The sequence below is a fragment of the Myotis yumanensis genome, unplaced genomic scaffold (genome assembly GCF_028538775.1).
Source record: "Myotis yumanensis isolate MYYU_CA2020_CCGP unplaced genomic scaffold, mMyoYum1.0.hap1 SCAF_10, whole genome shotgun sequence".
Classification (NCBI taxonomy): Eukaryota; Metazoa; Chordata; class Mammalia; order Chiroptera; family Vespertilionidae; genus Myotis; species Myotis yumanensis.
This window is the reverse complement of record NW_027223761.1, coordinates 38216640-38234908: the sequence shown is the minus strand read 5'-3', so window position 1 is coordinate 38234908 and position 18269 is coordinate 38216640. Positions and strand designations below refer to the sequence as shown.

Here is an 18269-nt window from a genome sequence, read left to right as displayed (position 1 = left end):
ACAAAGAAAAATCAACCAAAAAAATGAGTTCGCGTGTCGCCTCTGATACGCGTGTCATAGGTTCGCCATCACTGACTAGGAGGTCCTCACGGATCTGGGCCCAACCCCTCTTTAGAGGTGCCTCTCCTGCTACTCCCTGCCTTCACCTTAACACTCCAGCCATGAAATCGACTCCTCATATGCACCAGGCCTGCTCTTGCCTGAAGGCCTTTGCATCAGCCGTCCCCTCTACCTGGAGGCTCTTCCTCCCCACCCCTGCCCCCCATGGGCACCTCCCTCGCCTTTTTCAAGTTCACTCAAATCTCACATTCTCATTGTGACCTAACTTTTCACAACTCCTGATTCCCCCTTACTCTCTGCTACTTTCTTCTTTTTTAGCACATTACTTTTTTTTAAAATCCTCTCCCAAGGATATTTTTCCATTGATTTTTAGAGAGAGTGGAAGGGAGGGGGAGGGACAGAGAGAGAAAAAGATCAATGTGAGAGAGAGAAACATCAATGTGAGAGAGACACAACGGAGGTACATGACCTTGACCGAATCGAACCCTTCAGTTCTCTGGCCGACACTCTATCCACTGAACCAAACCTGCTAAGGCAGCGCATCAGTTTCTTTTTTTTTTTTTTTTTTTGATGATTTTTATTTGTTTTTCCGATTATATGTAAATAAACGCACATTATTGAACATTTGTAAATAATAAAAAGTGTGAAAGAAAATGAAAATCACCTAAAATTTCATTGTTCAAAGGTAACTACTACCAACAGAACGGTCTCTCTATATATCTTTATCTATATATATGTATTTATGTAATGGAGGCTATATTTAGAGAGCATATATGCAATATATATTTATATATTCTCTCTTTATATATATAAGACAAATTAGTTCCATATTTATAAAATTTTATATACTGCTTTTTAAACTTAACTTTTTGTTATAAGCATTTATCCTTTTGATTATGTCTTATTCAAAAATATAATTTAATATCAGCATCATAATTATTCACATAGACTATCATAATATATTTATTGAAATCCCAATATTGGATAATTATATTTTTTTAATGTACTTATTGTTCACTACCTCCAGAATGTAAACTTCTCAGAGAAAACGATCTTTGTTTTGTTCACTGATATATGACAACTGCCTTTAAAAAAAAGTCTGGCACATAGTCAATTTGTTGAATGAATAAACCTGATGACAGATTTACACCTTATGACTCTGTCAAAAACAACGCCCTTTGTAATAAAAGGCACTTTGACAGCCCTTATCCCATTGAAGTCTGAAACAGGATTTGCGAGCCTTGCGCAGCTCTCTGCCTCCCTCTGGCGGCAACTGTCAGGCTGAATTGTTTCTCTTCCAGCGCAGTCACAAGTTTGTTCGGAACTATTCGACTCGGCTCTCACTAGTGCGCATCGGACAGAGATCCAAGAGCACGAGCTCCGAGCAGGAAATTGCGGTGCCGTGAGAACCATCATCAGTAACCAATAGGAACAGCGGTCTTGGTCACGCGGTGCGCGCTCAGCCTATGAGGCTGTCAATGCCGGCCCGCTTCCTCCCTTCCGCTCCACGCTCCTTCTCTCTCTACAAGATGGCCACACCGGCAGTCCCGGCGAGCGTTCCTCCGCCCGCCACATCCCCGGCTGCGGCCCCGGCCTCAGCCCCAGACCCGGCCCCAACCCCAGCTCCACCGCTTTCTCCGCCTCCTGCTCCGGCACCGGTTCCAGCTCCAACTCCGGCGCCCGCCTCCTCCCCAGACCCGGCGGCGGCGGCGGCTGCGAGCGCGGCTCCGGGCCAGACCCCAGCCTCCGCGCCGGCTCCGGCGCAGACCCCGGCGCAGTCGCTGGCCGCTCCGGCTCTCCCGGGCCCCTTCCCCGGCGGCCGTGTGGTCCGGCTGCACCCGGTCATTTTGGCCTCCATCGTGGACAGCTACGAGCGACGCAACGAGGGTGCCGCCCGAGTCATCGGGACTCTGCTGGGTGAGTGGTCGGAGGAGGGCGACGTCCCCCTGTACCTCCCCCGCCCCTTCCTCTTGCTGCCCTTTCCTCCCACCCGCGTTGGTCTCCCGCCTGTTCCTCCATCCCACCTTCCCGCTGCGACTCAGCTGCCCCGTGAACTGGCCGCCTGGCTGCTGTCATTATGGGCGACGTACGGCGTATGGGAGTAGCTGTGTATTCGATGCCGCGTGCCGAGTGGTTTACATTTTACGCTTCTCGGTCGCATGTCACGTCAAGGATGGTTAGTCCCAGTCTACAACAACGAGTTAAAACGCCGGCTAGGAAGCCAGAAACCCGGGACTCCCGAAGCCTCGTGACCACGTTTTTCCTCCCTTTTTTACTGACTAAAGGCCTGTGTTTGCAGAGAAGTCGCAAACCGGTGGGACAGCTGTTAAAAGATACCCTTGTCAACATCAAACCAGTTTGGCAGGAGCCCATTTAGTGTTTCAGCGATAATGTGCTTTCCTAGATGTGTGAGCCCGATGCCCCATCCCTCAGCCTCCCCGATGCCCCATCCCTCAGCCTCCCCGATGCCCCCTCCCTCAGCCTCCCCGATGCCCCATCCCTCAGCCTCCCCGGTGCCCCATCCCTCAGCCTCCCGGTGCTCGATGCCCCATCCCTCAGCCTCCCCGATGCCCGATGCCCCATCCTTCAGCTTCCCCGGTGCCCGATGCCCCATCCCTCAGCCTCTCGGTGCCCGATGCCCTATCCCTCAGCCTCCCCGGTGCCTGATGCCCCATCCATCAGCCTCCCTGATGCCCCATCCCTCAGCCACTCGGTGCCCGATGCCCCATCCTCAGCCTGCCCGGTGCTCAGTGCCCCATCCCTCAGCCTGCCCAATGCTCGTCCCTAAGGACCCGGGTCCCCCAGCGCGGCCTGAGCCTCCATGTGGACACTCACAGTTGTATTGTCTGTTTGTGACATTGTTTGTTTAACCTTCGCAGCAGAGAATAGCCCTTTACCCACCCACGTTCCCAATTTGGGGGTCAGGTATTTTTTATGTTAAAGTAACTTGTAAAACGGAGACACACTAATGAGGACTTACTCTTAACATACCCCTTCCTCTGGGGACTGCTGGTCCCACCAGATTCATTTCCACCCCATCTTAGTCACATGTTTGGGCACCTTGTGAGCCCACTCCAGTCGCATGCCTCACCTCTCCTCCTTCCTCTTGCCCTTGTGGTAGCCGTCCCACAGAAGACCGAGTACTGAAAGAGGACGTGCTCTGTAGGCCGACTCCCCAGTTTGTCCCCTCGCCTTGGGGACAGAGTTCCTTCAGGGGCTACCTCGCTCGGGCTTAGGCTCCGGGAGACGTAAAGTACTGGGGAAAGCCTCCAGCTGCTGGCACGGAACAGCTGCTGGTCGCCCTCCCCTCCACACCAGGCCTGTCCCACGCCTAAGACACGCACATTCTCTCTCTTTTCCTTTGGGGGCATAGCATCTTACAGAAACGTCACCTAATCCATTCTCCTCCAACAGTGCCACGGTTTTCCTCACACCAAGCTCTGTGTTCTCTTTGCCACGAGCACCTCCCCTACTCTCCCTTACTTGTTTAAGTTTCACTCATCTCCAGGTTCCCCGGAAAGTGAGCTGTGCCGATCCTTCTTCCCCTACTTCCCCCCCATCCCCTTTCTTAACTTCCCAGAACATGACAGCGTGCTGTGACTATGCCCTGCTCTGACCTTGTACTCATAATAAATGGCTTTTGCATCACTGACTTGGCACTCAACAAATACTTACTCTTTTAGCTGCTCTGTCAGATTTTCCACACTCGCTGGAGCTACTTAACTAAAGAAAACTGCAGTGGCTCTCGTTAGAGCAGCTGTAACCTAGATCTTCAGCTCCTCGTCCAGACAGGCATCATGGTGCAGTGCGAGGTGTATAGAGGCCGTGTTTACTTAGGAATGACACATGGAGTCTGCTTGTTAGGGACAAGTTTCCTCAGACTTTAATTTAGGAAACATATTTCATTTGGTTAAATGAAGTTACTGGTGTTTTTTTATGTATCATAAGACTGTTGGGCACTTGGAAGTCAAAGCTTGATTAAGTGAAACAGTTCAGTCAGAAAAAGCGAAGTACCATATGATTTCACTCATGTGAAATATAAAACTGGAACTTGTGAACACAAACAGCAGTGTGGTGGTTGCTGAACGTAAGGGGGTGGGGGGAACAAAGGGGCCCTAATATATTGGTGACAGGAGAAGATTTGACTGGGTGGTGGGTACCTGGTACAATAGATAGGTCTTGTAACATAAACCCACACCCGAAACCTATCCTATCCTATATAATAAAAAGCTAATATGCTAATTGACCAAACAGTGGAATGACTGGTCACTATGATGTGCACTGACCACCAGGGGGCAGATGCTCAATGCAGGAGCTGCTTCCTGGTGGTCAGTGCACTCCCATAGGCGGAGCGCCATTCAGCCAGAAGCCGGGCTCACAGCTGGCAAGCGCAGCAGTGGTGGCAGGAGCTTCTCCCACCTTCGTGGCTGTGCTAAGGATGTCTGACAGACATCCTCCGAGAGCTCCCAGACTATGAGAGGGCACAGGCCGGGCCGAGGGCCCTCCCCGCCCCCCAGTGCATGAATTTCGTGCACCAGGCCTCTAGTATGTTCATGTTGACCAATGTCACCCCAATAAACTTACTGTAAAAAAAAAAAAGAAGTAAAAGCTTAATAAATGAGCTCTACTCTAACCTTAAGTTGGAGATGAAGCCATATTCTTATATGCAAATAGTTTAGAATGTAATGTGGTAAACACTCCAATAGAAAGGTGTCCTAGAGGCATAGAAAATATAGAAGGCTTAACTATCTCAAAAACTTGACGTGGTCAAGTCTTAGATGCTGCTGAGAGGTCAAATAAGTTAGAAGGTATATCCATTGGGTTTGGGGGCATAGTTTCAGCTAAGGAACGAAACCATGGTAAAGTGGAATTAGACACTAACAGGTATAAGCAACATTGTGGTCCCTGGTGGAGAGGGAAGCACGTGAAGCCTGGGATGGGAGTAGGGAAAAGCAGAAGTGAAGGGGCTAGCAGTTTTGTTGGGGTTGAGAAACAGGTGTGCACAGTGGGAATAACGTGTCAGAACTAGAAGAGAAGTTTGTGGTAAAAGCTGACATTGGTGTTGGAGGTTCACAGGTAGGTCCTGGGTGATCATAGGGTTAAGGTGCTGATCCTGGACCAGGCGGCTGAATATCTGAAAGCATGAGGAAGGGGGTCGGGGGTGGTTAGGAGCCTTCGTGTCACATAACACGGACAATCCTCTCTCACAGGAACCATTGACAAGCACTCAGTGGAAGTCACCAACTGCTTTTCAGTGCCGCACAACGAGTCAGAAGATGAGGTGAGTGGGACTCGAGCTGCCCCTGTGCAGTCGGTAGCTGCTCCTTTGCTGGGCTCCCCTTCGGGCCCTCCCCCACACTGTATGCTGTGCTCACAACTAGAATCCTCCAGTTCACAGAGCTTCGCTCCTTTCGGACAGACTGCATGTGCCTTTTCTGTCTGGTGGGTGGCCTCTCGTTCTTAGCCATTTTTTTCTATGAACTTCTGGCTTCTGAGCTTCCTTTCCTGCCTTCTTAGGTGGCTGTTGACATGGAATTTGCTAAGAACATGTATGAATTGCACAAGAAAGTCTCTCCAAATGAGCTCATCCTGGGCTGGTAAGTTGGGATACAGGGGGGTTGGAAAGTCTCAACGATTGCCAAGGCCTTTTGCCACCAGACTAGATGGTGTGCTCCCTCTTCAGGAGACAGCATTGAAGGTGTGTGACCTCGAGGGGCTGTGAATTCAGTGTGTGTTGCTGGCTATTCTGATCCTTTGAGGCCAGAAATATCTTTTCAGTTGCAGCTTTTACTCAACAAGTCTTTTGCTTTGCTAATGATTTGGGATTTTTCAAGAGCTCTAAGTCAGCTTTTGATTTGATTTGATATAGTTTTCTATGTGTCTACTGTTTTATTATTTGGAGTGTCACCGGATGTCCCTACCCATGCCACCATCGTGGTCGGTATTGATGTCACATGTAGGCATGTGTCCACAACCGTGTTTCATTTTCCAGGTACGCTACAGGCCATGACATCACAGAGCACTCTGTGCTGATCCATGAGTACTACAGCCGGGAGGCCCCCAACCCCATTCACCTCACCGTGGACACGAGCCTCCAGAATGGTCGCATGAGCATCAAGGCTTATGTCAGGTGACCAGGGTCTTGGGCCACAAGGGCATAAAAGGCTATCTAGTTCATACCATGGCCAGATGACACCCCACCTCCAGCCCCGGCAGGTATAACTCCCTGCCTCCTAAGGAAGCCCCTCAGAAAAGTTTTATTTGCCCTGAAACAAATCCATCCTGGAAATTTCCACTCGCTGATCCTAGCTGTACCCCAGATTTCTCCTTGCTCTTAACCAGTTTCAAGGGGAAGCCCTTTAGATATTTGAGCAAGCTATCATGTTCTTCATCTCACTTTTTTTGGGGGGCGAGGGGGAGCTAATTCTGTACAGTTCCTATGGTCGATCCTTCCATGGTGTTCTGGTCATGGTCCTTCACCATGTTCACTGCTTGTCTGAGCTGCCCTCTGTAGTGTGTCCTTCTCCCTGGGACTGAGCAGGGATAGGGGTAGTGCACATTGAGAATGGCTGTCCAGGGCTTAGTACAGGTTGATGACCGTAATGTTACAGTATTAAACTGGTGAAAGTGGCGGTTAGTGGGGGGTATTGGGAAAGGCTGCAGTGGCATGCTGAAGCAGGGGCTGCTCTTGGAGTTGGAAGGATTCTACTTTCTGTTTTTAATGAAGGCATTCGTTAGGTTTATATGCTGATTAACTTTGTGCTGTTTCTGTGTCTGACAGTGACGTAACTAGTTAACCATTAAGCAGTAAGACAGATGGTGGGTACCAAGTCCTTATGGCCAGTTGGGGTACCACTAAGCTCTAGCGCTGCCTGCTTTCTTAGCCTTCCCAGATATTTCATGCAGTTGGAAGTGTTTAGCTGACATAGTAAAGGCAGTCTCCCTTAGTGCGATGACTTGTGGTACCCGACCTAATCTGGTGGGCTGGAGTGAATTTGTCAGATGCAGATGGAGGGCTCAGTCCCAGAAAAGACCTGTCCTGTCTCTTCTTTCTGTGGTGGTGGATGTCTAGGCAGCCAGCTCCAAGGAAAATTAGTGTCCTGTCCTCTCATCACTGAGATTGCACAGGTACCACAGGTCCGAAAGCTGAGTCCCCTCCCACAGGCCAAGGGGTTGGTGTGTGGAATGAGCTAAGGGAAGAAAGTGAGCCCTCTGGGGTTCGAGCCTTCTTATGTCAGAAACTTGGGAGCCGTACTCTTGGTGTGGCTGCTTTCCTGGCCTGGACCTGATGTGGAAGCCCTCTCAAGGCCGTCTTGTTAACCTTGACTTCTCTCTCCCCAGCACTTTAATGGGTGTCCCGGGGAAGACCATGGGGGTGATGTTCACACCTCTGACAGTGAAATACGCGTACTATGACACTGAGCGCATTGGCGGTGAGTCACCTTCCCATGCCCTTTTTCAAGGCCTTTGGCATTTGCATAGGAGGAGTTGCTGCTTTCTGACAAGGATGGAGGGCCTTGGGTTGATTAAAGAGGAACCATTGAAGTCAGTCATTCTCCTACATAAATGGGATTCAAGGAATTATGTGTGAAATTGTTAAAGGTGGGAAATTATCAGTACCACAGGCTACATGGCTGTTCATATGAGACCAACACCAGTGATAGCATTCTAGGTGCAGGAGTTGGCCGCTGTCATGAGAAACACTAATAAGGGCAGAGCAGGGGAGTTGGAAGAAGTAGACCGAGTCCAGAGGGAGGTGGGAGAGTTAGCAGGATGGTTAGAAATCATCTCTTTCCTGATGGGACCACTGAGTTTTCTGTTTCTTCTACCTCCCAACCCAACCCCACAGTTGACCTGATCATGAAGACCTGTTTTAGCACCAACCGGGTGATTGGACTCTCAAGTGACTTGCAGCAAGTAGCAGGGTCCTCGGCTCGCATCCAGGATGCCCTCAGCACAGTGTTGCAGTATGCGGAGGACGTGCTGGTGAGGAGGGGAGGGGAGAGGAAGGAGGGCATAGGTCCACCCTAGCTTGCTGGGGGGTCTGCTGAAATGACAGCCCTCAGCGGTGAGACTTAACTGTGCCCATTCAATCTGTTTGGTGCTCAGTCTGGAAAGGTGTCCGCTGACAATACTGTGGGCCGCTTCTTGATGAGTCTGGTTAACCAAGTACCCAAGATCGTTCCCGAGGACTTCGAGACCATGCTCAACAGCAACATCAATGTGAGTGCCACTTCTGGGCTTCTGGAAGCCTCTGCCTTCCTACCTCACCACGGATGTGAAGGGAATTGGGGGACAGGAGACTGGGCTTCACCTTTGCCACCCTTACTCTCCAGTTTGGGAGGAAGGAAGAGATAGTACACATGCTCAGAGACCCCTTCTCCTTCCTTGATTGCATTGGCCCAGGTCCTGCTGATACTGTGACTTGTTATCTAAATTCATAGTTGAAAGAAATGCTTAAATTCAAAGGTTAATAAAAATGCAATTTCTTATTTTTCTCATTGAGCTCAGAGATGGGAAAGTGTTCTCAAGCATTTCCTTCCCGTCTTCTACCTCTCACTTACCCTCTCCCAGCTGTCATTTATCCAGGATGGTCCTCACACCCAGTGTCTGCTGGCGAGCTGCCCAGACCAGCCTTTCTGCTCCCCTTCCACCCAGCTCCTCACTCATCATGACTTCTTTCTCTTCCAGGACCTACTGATGGTGACCTACCTGGCCAATCTCACCCAGTCACAGATTGCCCTCAATGAGAAACTTGTCAACCTGTGAATGGCCCCAGCAGTAGGACTCAGAGTGGAGTGAAGTGGGAATGGCTTCTTGTGGTTTGAGTCACACTGAGTGAGTCAGCTGCTTGTGACTCTAAATAAACATAGCCTATCTTTTGTAAATGAATTCCATCTTATGTGCATTTACTGCTGGGGAAGGGAGAAAACCGTTCTAGAGCTCATGCAGAAACCACGGGTGAGTACTTTGGGTAGAAGTTAGTTGTGTGCTTGTCATCAGTTGTACCCATAGCCCACGCTGCTGTAGCTTCACCTGTCCCCGAATCAGATAGCCTTAGCATACTGGTCACAGGGACACTGTCTCCCCACTCTTCTTGCTTATGATCGGAGCACGTAGAAAGTTTTTTGTCACTTTTCTTCCATAGCATCTTATGTGGATGGCAGTATAAAGGGTTGTGTTGTGCACAATTTGAAGTCCCTAGAGAATGTGCTGGCGAGGGAGAGAAGGATGTGGATACAGATATCAGTCCTGGGACCCATGAGTCCTGGTAGGAAGACAGCTTCTCCATGGTGAGAAAACATTGCTTTATCGAATATTTCCTCTTGGCTTTCAGCCTGGAGAAGTTTCCCACAGTACTGTGAGCCACTTCTTGAAAGGGTCACGTGGTTTCCACAGGAAATAAAAATGAGAATATATTCAGGGGAAATAATTGAGAATTGGATACTTAATCTAAACTGAAAGAGTAGAGGGTGTGCTCAGTGTTTTAAAATACGTAAATAGTAGGAACGAGCTGTTTGACACTGGTTCAGAGGGGCAGAATTACCATCTTTAGGTCAAGTGTTTACCCATTTTAGTGGGGAAAACAGAAAAGCAAATAATCATTTGCAAAACAGTGAAAAGTGAGTGCTGATCTAATACTTACTGAGCACCTGTTATGTTTGGGGGTAGTTGTTATTTTCAGAGGAGTTTAGTACGTTACTTGAAGTTATACAATTAAATGATGAAACAAGATTTGAATTCAAGTCTGAATTTCATTTTTGTGTGTAGCCCTCTGCTTCACAGTTTAGTGGCCCGATGAAATAATTAATAGGGCAAAAATACAACACGACAGGAGCACATGATAAGGATTGACCAACTCTCAGAGGGCATCTGGGAGGATTCTACCCAGGACGTGATATCTGAGCTGGTTTTTGTTTTTCAACCAGGAAATCATGAAAGGCAGAAGAAACATAAAAAAGCTTCACCTACTACGAGCTAAAGGAAGTGTTTATAAGGATTGGATCATGGATCACTGATAAAGCTTCAAGCTTGACTGCAAAAAACACAAAAACGTACCCTGTTCAGAACCTGAGGGGACATATGCAGGGGCCGAGCATAGGGCCCTCCGTCTGTGGGGTGAGCTCTGTATTCCGGAAGCTGTGGGAAGCCAGTGGATAATTTTAAACGGATTTAGTCAGAAGTGGGTTTCAGGAAGATCACCTGGTAGTGTAGGAAGGGTAGAAATAGAAAGCAGGGAGATGAGTTTGAGGGCCACTGTTGGTTCAGAGGAGAGATGAGTGCCCAAACGGAGGCAGTAGTGGTGGGGAGGGTGAAGAAGACTCAGATTCTAGAGGATGTTACGAGGTAGACTAAGGAGGACCTGAGACGGGTTGGAACATGGATGGTGAGAGGTGGGAGGAGTCCAGGGTTGCCTGTTTCTGATAGTGGTGGGTGAAGCGATGGTCATATATGGAAGCTGGCTACTCCAAAGTGCTGGAAGCTTAGAGGATGCAGAGAGCTGGGACCAGAGTTAAGGTTAGAGGGATCACACGGTGAGGTCTTCAGTGCAAAACAAAAGAATTGTGACTTTGGTGAACTGAACTGCACCAGGTCTTTTGGGAAAGGCTGAAGAATTCAAGTTAGCCATTTGCTCACGTGATACTTAAATGCCAAACTGTGCTAAGCAAAAAGCCACGTTACCTGCTTAAGATGTACCAGAGAGGACCAAGTAATCATTACCTTGGGAGTCACAGGTGTCGGGGGTTATGGAAGGCATCTCATTAGGAAGTTAAATCTAAGCTGGACTTGAATGAGGGCAGACTGAAAAAGAAGACAGGAGAAAGCAGCATTCTAGGCACAGAAAAGAATAGGTGCAAAGGCTCAGAGAAAGGCAGCGTCAGCCATGTGGCTCCAGCCTTGCTGACTCCTGGGTGCTGACTCCTGGCTCGGGAGCTGTTTGTGAGGAAAGGAACGCTCTGTACCTAGGCTGACTGAAAAATGACTGGATTTTTTTAAAAAATATTTTTAAAAATTGATTTTTAGAGAGAGAGGGTGGGGGTTGGTGGGGAGAGAGAAACATCAATTGGCTGCCTCCAGCACACCCCCTACTGGGGATCAATCCTGCAACACAAGCCTGTGCCTTGACTGGGAATCGAACCTGAAACCTTTCGGTTCACAGGACAATGCACTGGCCAGGGCTGGATTTTATTTTTATACCCTTTGCTTATGTACGCACAAGTCTGTTTTTACTGTCAATGTGTGTACATGTTCTCTTTGTTATGTGGTTGTGCTTATGCTAAAAACAATGTGGCTTGACTTCTGTGACACACCACACTCCACGGATTTTCTCTCAACTGCCTTAACCACTGCTTTTCAGTGCTTTTTCTTGGCCCTTCCTCCTCTGACCCTCCCTAATGTTTCATTCCCCAGGGCTGCATCCTGGGCCCTCTGCACCTCCTCTGCACCCTCTGCCTGGAAGACCTCACGAAGCCTGTGACAGTTATGACTGCCTGTATGTTCAGGATGCCCATGCTCTAGCTCTAGCTCTGGCCACATTCAGAACTAGTTTCCTGATTCTGGACTAGTTAAACTGACACAAGATACCTCACCTGGATGTCTCAAAAGCATCTGAAATTCAGTTCCATATTGAACTGATTGTCTCTTCCTCCCCCACAAATCACCTGAATTTCCTTCCTCAGGTGATAACTCAACTATGTACCTAGTTATCCAAACCCTAAACCAAGGGTCCTCAAACTTTTTAAACAGGGGGCCAGTTCACTGACCCTCAGACCGTTGGAGGGCCGGACTATAGTTTAAAAAAAAACTATGAACAAATTCCTATGCACACTGCACATATCTTATTTTGAAGTAAAAAAACAAAACGGGAACAAATACAATATTTGTATTTGCATGTGGCCCGCGGGCCATAGTTTGAGGACCCCTGCCCTAAACCTTGGGTAAATTCTTGATTCTCCCCGCCCTTTCCACCATCATGCCTCAACTAGTTAATTACTACTCTGCCTTCAGTCTTGCCCTCTATGATATTCATATGTGTATATATATATATATATATATATATATATATATATATGTTGGTCTTCATCCATGTTCCTGGCAGGCAGCTTGTAAAACCTTGGGAATTTCCTAAGTGATGGGAGCTATAAAGATCGAGTCTTGTTATTCCTAACAAGCCCCTGTCAACAGCATCTAAGTTTATGTTAATGAAGTGATTTTGGAAAGCCTCTAGATAACCATAAGTTGGGGACTGGTTGCCAGGAGAACTGACCTGCGTGATTGGAGGTTGGAACTTTCAGCTGGACTTAATGCCAGTGAGTTCATCAAACTCACCTACATAGGAGGCCTCCACAAACCCCACAAGGACAGTTCGGAGAGCTCCTGGGACGGTGAACAAGAATGCAGCCAGGAACCCAGTGCGTGCCAGGACGGTGGCGCAGCCAGACAGGGCCCGAAGCTCCTGGGCGCCAGACAGACCCCTTCAGACTGCACTCTGCCTCTTCACCTGGCTGTTCATTGGTATCCTTTGTAGTAAATCGGTAATGGCTGGTGATCTTCAGTTCTGTGAAGTGCTCCAGCAAACTAATCCAACCCAGGGAGGGGGCCGTGGGAAGCTCCAATTTGTGGTGGGTCGGTTAGTGCACAGGTGTCAGCCTGGACTTGCAACTGGCATCTGAGGGGGCCGTCTTGTGGGACTGAGCTCTTAACCTTAGGATCTGACACTGTCTCCAGGTAAATAGTGTCAAAACTATGCTAAACTGTGGGACACTCAGCCGGTGTCAGAGTTGCATGGTGTGGAAAGTCACCTGCACGTCTGATCACGGAAATGTTTGGTGTGAGTAGTCAGTTTAGAGAAAAACGGTTTTCCTGTTCACCTCTCTGGTCCATTCTCACAGCAGCCACACTGCTCTTTGCAAATCTGACCAGGACACACCTCAGTTGAAATCTCTTCAGTGGAGTCCCATAGCCCAGGGTCAACTCCATACTTCTTAACACAACCTTCATGGCTCATCAGATTGCATGGCTCTCCAGCTCTATCCTTTACTCCCAGCCTGGGCTCCCTTGCACTTGCTTTCTGCTCTGCTAGAATCTGTGCCCCTTTGGCTCATCCTACTGCTCATCCCTTAGGTTTTAGTCCAAATGTGCCTCCTCTTGGAAGGTGCTCCTAGACCAGGATCCCATGATACTCTTCTAGCTTAGCATTTATCTCACCATTTTGAACTTGTGTGTTTATTTCCTATTAGAGCACAAGCTCTGTGAGGGCAAAGTCTCCTGTAGACTTAACATTCCCAGGTCCCAGAGCCGACCCAGACCCAGAATAATTCTTAGACATTTGCTACATGAATAAATGAATGGGTGGCTTGCAGGATAATTACCATGAGGTGCTATGGACATAATAGGTTCATTAGGAGTCATCAGTACCTGGAGAGGGGCTGGAGGGAGGGAGCACACCAGACAGTGTTCCTTGTTTTACTCATTTATTCTCCAAATACTTAGTGACGCTTAGTATGCACCAGCCATAGAGGCAGGTACTGGGGCTACAGAAGTAGATGAACCATGTTCTCTGCCCTCTGTGGGTCTCAGTATTATGGGGTAGATGCACAAAAGCAATTATGACAGAAAGCTGTAAATTATAGGGTAGGAACAAGTCTTAGGAAGACAGTACAGAACATGCTGAAATCTGCAGAGAAGGGAATGCAATCTTTAAAGACATTAAAATTGGCGCAAAGGAGGAAGAGCTTTGAAGAAAGGAATGAAGATCAAAATGTTACTTTCAGTTTCCTAGTGGCCCATATATAGAATTGTGTTTCCAAGGATACAGCAGCTCAGCGGTAAAGGTAGGGCTGCAATAACAGCCACACACAGTATCTCCGCCTTCTCTGGGGACACCGGCCTCCTCAGCTTCTCCCAAAAGTGGTCCAGGGTGTCTCTCAAGTTCTCTGAACCTGGAGTCAGTTTTAAAATTTGACATTTTAAGTTTTATAAAATAATTTTTAACTGAACAAAATAATCATTGTGCCAGTAACAAAAGTCCTTACGGAGCTAACAAAATTCCGGTTGTCCCCTTTTCCCCAGTGATGTCTCCCAGAGGGGCAAACTGGGTTTGGTGATCTGGTCTCTGTTCTGTGATCGATCTGATCCGTCCTGATCTATCTTCTGTCTCATTGGGGTTGCCAGCCTGTGCTTATGATTCTGTCCCAGGATGATGGTTGTGAGTCTTGGAATGGACTCTCTGCCTCCAAGTATTGGTCCTTCTGTCCAAAGTAGTGGACTTCTAGTCCCAGAAGCAGCACTGCTCTATCCCCGAGGTTTTCTGAGCAATGGCCACTAGAGGGCTCCCTTGCGCCACTTAAGACTGCTGATTGCCTAGTCCCCTTCCTTCAGTTCCTGAGCAGTTTTCTACAGGCCTGGTTTAGAAAAAGCACCTTTGGCTTTGGGGAGGCCAGGGCAGTGCAGAAAGAGTGACCAGAGCTCCTGGAAATGCTTCCGTGGCCATCTTAGGGCCACAGTGATGATTACAAAGCACCTTCCTCTATACCCACCCAAAATCACTCCAAATAATACATTTCAAAATGTGATTTGGAGACACTTTTAAGTAAATCTAGGGCTCACTCCCCTTCCGGTCAGATTGTAATCTAAAAGCTCCTCTATCAAAAGTCCTGGAGCCATCATTTCCCAGGAGACACCCTAGCCAAGGCCCTGATGACCAAAATGAGGTTTCTGTGCTTCCTGTCCAGGGAGGGGGTGGTGCCAGAGCTAGTATAAAAGAGCCTGGCCTCTCCACATGGTAGTAGAGTTGGAGCAGGTGGATGAGGCCACTCACCAAATGAGGTTGGAAGAAGGAGATGGTATAGGGCAGGATCATGTCTTGTCCCAGGTAAGACTGCTCAGCTCACTGGGGAAGCAGGAGATGGGAGAGGTAAGGGTCACCTGAGAATGGAAACTCCAAACTTAGACCTAAAAATTCAGCTGGAGGGGGAATGTGCTTAATTGGATTCCTTGAAAGCAGAACATGTACAAGGACTTGGGAGAACGTGGTTTATGTGTAAGTCATCTGTTAGATTCCTAGGGTGGCCACAGAGTACCACAGACCTGGAGGCTTAAAACAACAGAAGGTATTATCTCATAGTTCTGGAGACTGGAAGTCTGAAATCAAGGTGTATTCTAAGTACAGGGGACACCGCACTATATATCAGCGGACAGTTTAATGCATGTTCTACACTCTGGAGAGCAGTGGCCCAGTCCAGTTTCATCCCAGAGCTGGGTCTTTAGCTGAGGCTTTAGTGGGTCACTCTCACTTTCTACCCATCCCCAGGTAATGAAGTACATATGGTAAGACCCCTTGTTTTACAAAACCGTTGCCAGACATCCTTTTCCATAGAGAGACCCTTCAGCTGAGACTTTCCTAGCAGGATCTCAGGTTGATAATTTGTCTATAAGCCATTGGAAAAGCACTACAGGCAGCAAAGAAGATAAATCCGTATTCAGAGAAGGTGACAGTTCCAGTAAGGACACGTGCTACCCTGTCCAGGTGGGAGGAGTCTGAGGTAAGTGCTAGGGCAGTCTCCTCTGGGTGACTGGAATGACACCATAACAAGGACCCAGCCTCTGCGAGTGCAGGTTGAGCAGACTCAAACGAATACTCTTGCACAAGTGGTTAAGAAAGTGACTCCATGGTGTGATCATAAATAATTAACAACTGGCTCTCTGGGGGAAAAAAAGAAAAAAGCCTTGATTCATAGCATTTGCCAATTTCCATGAATACTCTATGGTGAATGCTCCCACTGTGGCCAATTTCTGAGCATGGCGTTGGGAAGAGATGCTAACAATAGGCTCTGGGCACTAGCCAGCTGTAGCGCACCCCTGACATGCTGCTACGGGAGACACGGAAAGGAGCGGGTGCAGGAGGACAAGAAGTAGGAGGAAGGGAAACGATATGATCCCAAAGTCCCACAGAAGTTACAATCAACCTGATCCTACGGGGACACTCCGGAGTACAAGTTACCCCTCAGTGTTGCCCATGCCCATGGCAAGGATGCTGCACTTCCATAATCCTGTACCTGTCAGGTGTTGGACAAGGGCTATCAGGGTGGCAGTAAATTCCTAGGTGCCTACCACTCTGTGTGGGTGAGCAGAGTGGCTCCCGCAATGTGAAGGCAGTCATTGGAAGAAGAGGTGCAGGTGTTGGGTTTTAGAAGCAAAAGTACATCGAAGCTGTTGGCGGAAGTGGAAGGTGGGCAGGACACATGTGAAAACAGTAAAAAGGAGTCCAAAGGAATCTGAGTGAAGCAGCAGTGTTGTCTACTGCACATCTCACTGCAGGCCCTCACCACACCCAAGCTTCAGGGGCCACCGCAGCAAATGCATCAGACTAGCTCCCGGTGCCCTCCCAGAGCACTGGATCCCAAGTCACAGGAGGCTGCTCCAGGTCAGTAAGCTCTCCTCTACCCAACCTTACGTTCCATCTCCCAGCCCACTTCCACTTGAACGTCTTTAAGATCTGCTCCTACGCTTGTTCTCCCTACTCCTGCCACTGCGTTGTATCAGACAGGGTTCAAGCAGAGCAGCAGAACCCTCTCAAAGTAGATGGAGTCCTTGGTCTATCTTTGGGTGATAAGGGAAAATACTGCTTAATATACATGCAAACATCAGGGGAGAAAGGGCTCTTCCTATGGAGTGGGGTGATGCTGCAGGAGCAGGACCTATCTTGAGGGAGTCCCTTCTTAGGTCCTACTGGCCGTCCATCAATCCTTCAGAGAGAGAACATCCTTGGAGGCTTGTCTTACAACATAGGGCTCAGGAGCAGTGGCTTCTGGTTCTGCAGTGTCTGTGGGAGGGGCAACAAAGTCCATACATTCTCCAGACAGGGAGGTTCTCCTCACCCCCATCCAAACAATGAATAAGGCTTCACATACTTGCAACATGTTGTTTCTGGAGTCCCAATCCAGCACCCTGAGCCTCACCATCAAGATGCCATGAGGAACAGGAGTCCATGCATGTCTGTAAGCCCCTTGCTACATGCAGCATTTTGCTGAGGACCTGGCCCTTGGTGAAGCCTGGTTAATGCGGCATTTAGGCAGCTCTGGGGGCCATGGAAACCAATGATTACAGAGACGGCTGTATTCTACATGGTGGCAAACTAAAGCTGTTGAGACCAGCAAGTTATGTGAGGGAGAGAAGCTGGGTGGCTGGGGGCTGAGGCCCACAGGAGAAGACGTGCTCCCACTGCTCTGCTCTATGCCTGCTATGCTGAAGGCAGGCCAAGGGCACCAGATTTTCAAGGGAAGACAAAAAGCCTGATCTATTAAATCCCACTTTTTAAGTGTTGTCAACTTAGTCCATGGGAACGCCTGTGCCAGACAAGCAAAAACACTTGTGGGCTGGATGCAACAGGTGCACTGCCAGTTGCAAGCCCTGTAGCTAAGGGTTAACAAGCAAGTCTAGTTTCACAGGAGATGCCCCTGATCCTTGGATTAGTGTAGCTCAACCCCTGCTGCCCTGCACTCCACCTCCAGGGAATTTAGGTGCCTCCACCGCCTGCCTCCCAGCGCCTAAGCGCAGCCTCTCCACAACCCACTGAAAGGTCCTTCTTAGGCTTCCATGACCTTGCGAGGAGATTATACCTGCAAATCCCCGCAGCTGAGGTGTTGTGAGGGGCGGCGGGGGGGGGGGGGGGGGGGGGGGGCGGGGGCCCGCTCTCCTCTCCCCACCCCACCCCACACAGCTACCCGGTTCTCCTTCCTTTGGGCCAGCCTTAGCCAAGTGTAGACAAAGTGTCTCCGCTTGTTGAGACAACACAGCTGGATTTAATGAAAACACCAAGGAAAATAAACAGAAAGGGTGGCCTAGAAATGGGATTGTTTACAGAGCTTGGTCGTCGGACCCCAAGGGGCCACAATATGCTGAAGCGCGGGGCCGAGGGAATCCCGTGGGGGAGGGGAAGGGAGAAGTGGATTTCCATTCGGGTAACGAGGGTGCTGAGTCCCTACAGTTTTAGGAGAGGGATTTTGGTGGTTAAATGTCTTGCTTGCAAGCTTGGAAGGAAAAGGCAGGGAGAGGGAGGCGAGATCTCCGAAATTCTGGGGATGGATCTTCCTATTCCTGAGAAGGGGACGATTGAGGTATAAAGCTGGGGGTACTTTAACGGATGAAGACGCTGTCCCCCCGCCCCCCGACGCCGGGAAGGAGGGGCCATCTCTTTAGAGGGGGTC

General features: G+C 49.0%; 1 protein-coding gene across 1 annotated transcript; it reads left to right on the top strand.

Annotated features, from left to right (window-relative positions):
- The first annotated feature begins 1565 nt into the window (after positions 1–1565).
- EIF3F (eukaryotic translation initiation factor 3 subunit F) lies at positions 1566–8952 on the top strand. Its single transcript, XM_070425381.1, has 8 exons — positions 1566–1977; positions 5271–5341; positions 5578–5657; positions 6053–6190; positions 7402–7493; positions 7910–8046; positions 8170–8283; positions 8752–8952. The coding sequence occupies exons 1-8, from the start codon at positions 1590–1592 to the stop codon at positions 8827–8829; spliced, it is 1098 nt and encodes a 365-aa protein (XP_070281482.1). The 5' UTR covers positions 1566–1589; the 3' UTR covers positions 8830–8952.
- The last annotated feature ends 9317 nt before the right edge of the window (positions 8953–18269 follow it).

Coding starts and splice junctions, on each gene's coding strand:
- EIF3F (XM_070425381.1), top strand. CDS start 1,590: ATGGCCACACCGGCAGTCCCGGCGAGCGTTCCTCCGCCCGCCACATCC. Junction 1,978..5,270: donor AGTCATCGGGACTCTGCTGG/GTGAGTGGTCGG, acceptor CCTCTCTCACAG/GAACCATTGACAAGCACTCA. Junction 5,658..6,052: donor AATGAGCTCATCCTGGGCTG/GTAAGTTGGGAT, acceptor TTCATTTTCCAG/GTACGCTACAGGCCATGACA.